The sequence below is a fragment of the Oncorhynchus masou genome, chromosome 18, assembly GCF_036934945.1.
Source record: "Oncorhynchus masou masou isolate Uvic2021 chromosome 18, UVic_Omas_1.1, whole genome shotgun sequence".
NCBI lineage: Eukaryota > Metazoa > Chordata > Actinopteri > Salmoniformes > Salmonidae > Oncorhynchus > Oncorhynchus masou.
The window spans coordinates 29,640,942-29,645,894 of NC_088229.1; the positions used below are offsets into that span (position 1 = coordinate 29,640,942).

The 4,953-nt window shown below is 39.2% G+C and overlaps 1 protein-coding gene across 1 annotated transcript; it reads right to left on the bottom strand.

Moving 5' to 3' along the window:
- Window positions 1-261: 261 nt before the first annotated feature.
- Window positions 262-1,624, bottom strand: LOC135503668 (somatostatin-1B-like). Its single transcript, XM_064921817.1, has 2 exons — window positions 1,340-1,624; window positions 262-807 (listed from the first exon to the last, which is right to left on the bottom strand). Exons 1-2 carry the CDS (start codon window positions 1,439-1,441, stop codon window positions 574-576), a joined length of 336 nt encoding a protein of 111 aa, XP_064777889.1. The 5' UTR covers window positions 1,442-1,624; the 3' UTR covers window positions 262-573.
- Between the last annotated feature and the right edge of the window lie 3,329 nt (window positions 1,625-4,953).

Below are 4,953 nucleotides of genomic sequence, written 5' to 3' on the forward strand. Positions count from 1 at the left end.
AGAGGTGCGGGAGGCTGCCTTAATCGACATCCACATCTTCGGTGCCCATGGAACAGTGGGTGAACTGCTTTGCTCCGGCAGAACAACAGATTTTTACCTTGTCAGGCCGCAAAAATATGTTTTCAGCTATTTGATGCTGGCGTACAAAACAGGAAGTTAAATATTCAAAAACTAAACTTAAGAACCGGAAACATAGAAATATCATACATAGAACAGATCTACCACTTCTTAGACTTTCTTTTAATGAGAATGACAGATCTATAACTCACATTTCTATGGGAATTTGGTCAGTTGCCCATGTAATGTGAACAAAGAAAAAAATAGACTTTTCACCATAACCATGCTTTATTGTTTTTGGATCATCTAAAATAAATAAATACATACATAAATTGAGAAATAAATCATCAATATTTAAAACAGACTGTCAGTGTCTCAAAGGTCATTGAGAGCGATCTTCAAACTGGGTGGATGATATGTACAGCTCAGGTCTACCACAGTTCATGTTGGGTCTGGGTCAGATTTTGTTGTTTTGCGGGTCAACCGGAGCATAGCGGGGCTGACTGGATATAACTATTAGCAGGAGGTGAAGGTTTTCCAGAAGAAGTTTTTACAGGGGGCTTTGCGGTCGCGCTGCGGCAGCTGTGATAGCCTGTTGTAGGCGGCCCTCTCCTCCAGTCGAGACTCTAGGGGCTCCTCTAGATCCACAGGGGACACCCCTTCTCCGGGCAGCATGTTGGTGTCCGTCGCTCCATCTAACAAGCCAGACACCAGCTTGAGAATCAGCTCTTTGCGCTCTTTACTCAATTCCTAATAGAAAGGCACAAGAGGTGGCAAATCAGTGGTTGCGCATATGTAGAAATATATAAATATGTCAATGTTAGCTACAAAGAAATGGTATATTTTGTTGACCTAGGTGACCTATTTCTTTATCAACTGACAAACCAGGTTAGAAATATTTGTTTCATTCAAATAAAAAGCCATCATTTAATTCGTTATGAAAATGTATAAATGAAATTTCAAACCCATTACTAAAAAGAAATATAAAAACATTAAATTGTACTAATTTATTAAATATCAGTTATTGATAATTGATCACTACAGATGAATTTGTCAAATCAAACACAATTTTATAATTTTATAATGATTGATCAAACTTTTTACAATGATAATTTTTTAAAACCTTTTTAATAATTAAAAAAATGCATTTGGACACACATTTATCTGACAACCATAAAAAGCATAATGAAAATAACAATTGATGATACAAGTAATAGTAAAACATGACAATAAAAATAGTATGAAACATAGTTAATAATATAAAATGAAATTCTCTACTCACCCTGTTAAGTAGTGGGCTCCTTTCTTCGACAGGAAGCACGGCGGCTGCTCTAACACTGTATAGAACCCCCATGAGAGACGCTAAAATGACCAGGAGCTGCATGCTGAGAGGGAGAGAGCAGGGGATGGACGACAGGCAGACACTAAATTAAGAGACAGACAGAGAAAGAGAGATATATCTGGAGGGAGCGCACAAAGTGGTGAGAGTTCAGTGGGAGAACAGAGAGTGGTCGAGAAGGTGCACTGGTAGCCTTGGATAGGTTACTGTCTGAACACTAAAGCGATGTTGATTCTCAAGCTCTACCTCCAAAGTCCCCCACTCCTTTATAGCCCTCTCTCCCTGTCTACCACTGACGCAGAAAGTGATGGGTGTATGACGGTGGGGTGGGGGGGGGTCAGAGGAAAACAAATGGAGTCATTGATCAGTTAACCCCTTGACTAATGGCGAGACGTTTTCACGTCATGTGTCTAAGAATAGTTCTGACATCAATATCAAAATAATACATTGACAGTAATTTTATGTGTATCAAGCCATCTGCAAAAAAGTGATCTCTGGCAGGTGTCATTTCCGGGGTTTTACCAGATGTATGCAGCACGGTACGTGAGGACTTCAAACATTAGACAACCAGCTTGAAAAAGGTTCTTCATCCTGATTCTAGGTTATTAATCTGAATAATGTTGTATTTTTTCCTTCAAATGTTTCTATTTAAAAAGATACAATAAAACCAAGGCACAGAGTCAAGGGCATGTATTTTATTCAGGACACAAATAAATAAGTGCCCTTGACTCTGTGCCTTGGTTGTACCACCCATTCTATCCACAGATCTATTGTTATCTATTGTTATTATTGTTATTATATTTCTCTGCATACAATTCCTCTCCCTCTGATTTCAACTCCAAAACCTTGAGATTACAATCGAACTGTCTGACGCCTGCTATGCCTTGCAGCACTACGCCGACTACAAAGGGTTTGGCCATCTGTCTGTTTTCAGATCACCACATGAGAACAAGCTGTGAGCCTGTGAGACACAATAAATGCATCTACTGTCAACGGCATGTCAGATTTAGGCACTTCATTCAACAAAACACAACCGCTTTAACTGGTGTCCCTTTGGCTAATGCCTTTGTATCAAACCATACTCTTTCATCCAATTGTGGAATGGCTCCATGTATAATACACGAGAGAGTTTTCACCAGGCTTCCATCCCCTGACAGGTCGGTTACTCATGAGTAGGAGCCAGTCCTCTGTTTTACTCTTGTGGATAAGGCACTCTGGTGAAATGTGTCTTAAGCCAGACACTCTTGATTTTAAAGTCCAGATATCCAGTTTTCTTCATTTACCAGTTCGTGATTGTAGTTTAGTTAGAGTCTTTCTGTTTCCATGCTCACCCTAAGGATTCATATTCTTATGGAGTTTGTGTTTGGGCTGAGCACACGGATATGAACTGAGCTTTACTCTCAACTTCTCTCAACTTCTCTCAAGACAATATACTTTGTGATTATCAGCTTGGAGGAATATGGAGTCTATGATGGCTTAGTTTAGGTAGAAAGCATTCATGTTTTTAAAAGGGCATTCTGGGATTGGTACATCCATTTTTGGACTTCTAACGTAATTATATATAGCCATTGATTCTTGAAGAATATACCTGTTTTATTCCATTGTTTGTAAACAATTTAGCTTATTTCTTAACACACACTGCTTCAAAACATGGTTAAAACTATAATGTTTTATATCCTTGCAACCATCCGTTCTCCAGCCCCATCCCTCAGCTATTTACTAAAACAAGTGGTGGGGTGACAGCTATGTTATTTTTCAAATTCTGATTTCCCCTTCAGTGCATTGATTGCATTTACATTTTATATTGTTGCCTATAGGCCTAGGCTAAATCAATCTGCCCAGACATACACAACCCTTCAAAATTTTGGGGTCACTTAGAAGTGTCCTTGTTTTTGAAAATAAGGCCATTTATTTTGTCCATTTAAAGTAGCATAACATTTCTCAGAAATACAGTGTAGACATTGCTAATGTTGTAAATGACTATTGTAGCTGGAAACAGATGATTTTTAATGGAATATCTACGTAGGCGTACAGAGGCCCATTATCAGCAACCATTACTCCTTGTGTTGTGTTAGCTAATCCAAGTTTATAATTTTTAAAAGACAAATTGATCATTAGAAAACCCTTTTGCAATTATGTTAGCACAGCTGAATACTGTTGTGATGATTTAAAGAAGCAATACAACTTTAGACTATTTGAGTATCTGGAGTATCAGTATTTGTGGGTTCGATTAAAGGCTCAAAACGGCTAGAAGCAAATAACTTTCTTCTGAAACTCGTCAGTCTATTCTTGTTCTGAGAAATGAAGGCTATTCCATGCGAGAAATTGCCAAGAAAATGAAGATATCATACAGCGCTGTGTACTACTCCCTTCATAGAACTGGCTCTAACCAGAATAGAAAGAGGAGTGGGAGGCCCCGGTGCACAACTGAGCAAGAGGACAAATACATTAGAGTGTCTAGTTTGAGAAACAGACGCCTCACAAATCCTCAACTGGCAGCTTCATGAAATAGTACCTGCAAAACACCCGTCTCGACATCAACAGTGAAGAGGCGACTCTGGGATGCTGGCCTTCTAGGCAAGACTTGCAAAGAAAAAGCCATATCTCAGACTGGCCAATAAATAGAAAAGATTAAGATGGGCAAAATAACACAGACACTGGACAGAGGAAGAAAAAAGTATTATGGACAGACAAATCTAAGTTTGAGGTGTTCAGATCACAAAGTAGATCATTCATGAGATGCCGAAAAAATGAATGCTGGAGGAGTGCTTGACACCATCTGTCAAGCATGGTGGAGGCAATGTGATGGTCTGGTGATGCTTTGGTGTTGGTAAAGTGGGAGATTTGTACAGTGTAAAAAGGATCTTGAAGAAGGAAGGCCATCACTCCATTTTGCAACGCCATGCCACATACCCTGTGGACGGTGCTTAATTGGAGCCAATTTCCTCCACAACAGGACAATGACCCAAAGCACAGCTCCAAACTATGCAATAACTATTTAAAGAAGAAGCAGTCGGCTGGTGTTCTGTCTATAATGGAGTGTCCAGCACAGTCACCAGATCTCAACCCTATTGAGCTGTTGTGGGAGCAGCTTGACCGTATGGTACGTAAGATGTGCCAAGGGCGAGCCAATCCAACTTGTGGAAGGTGCTTCAGGAAACATTGGGTGAAATCTCTTCAGATTACCTCAACAAATTGACAACTAGAATACCAAAGGTCTGCAAGGCTGTAATTGCTGCAAATGGAGGATTCTTTGACAAAAGCTAAGTTTGAAGGACACAATTATTATTTCAATTAAAAATCATTATTTATAACCGTATCAATGTCTTGACTATATTTCCTATTAATTGTTTTCATGGAAAACAAGGACATTTCTAAGTGACCCCCAAACTTTTGAACGGTAGTGTAGGTCTCAATGATGTACTGTATTTGTGATTGGCCTCGGGCAGTTATAGCCATGACAACATTCATGATATTATTATCACAGTTAATTTTATCATCTGTCTTGTGTGTATTTGGAGAGGAAAGGCCAGGGGTTCAGTTTATCAAAGTGATAC

Bases quoted from the DNA above. Each gene is read 5' to 3' on its own strand.
- LOC135503668 (XM_064921817.1), bottom strand. From the start codon at position 1,441: ATGCAGCTCCTGGTCATTTTAGCGTCTCTCATGGGGGTTCTATACAGT. The intron at 808-1,339 runs GTGAGTAGAGAA...CCTTTCTATTAG, and splicing joins GGAGCCCACTACTTAACAGG to GAATTGAGTAAAGAGCGCAA.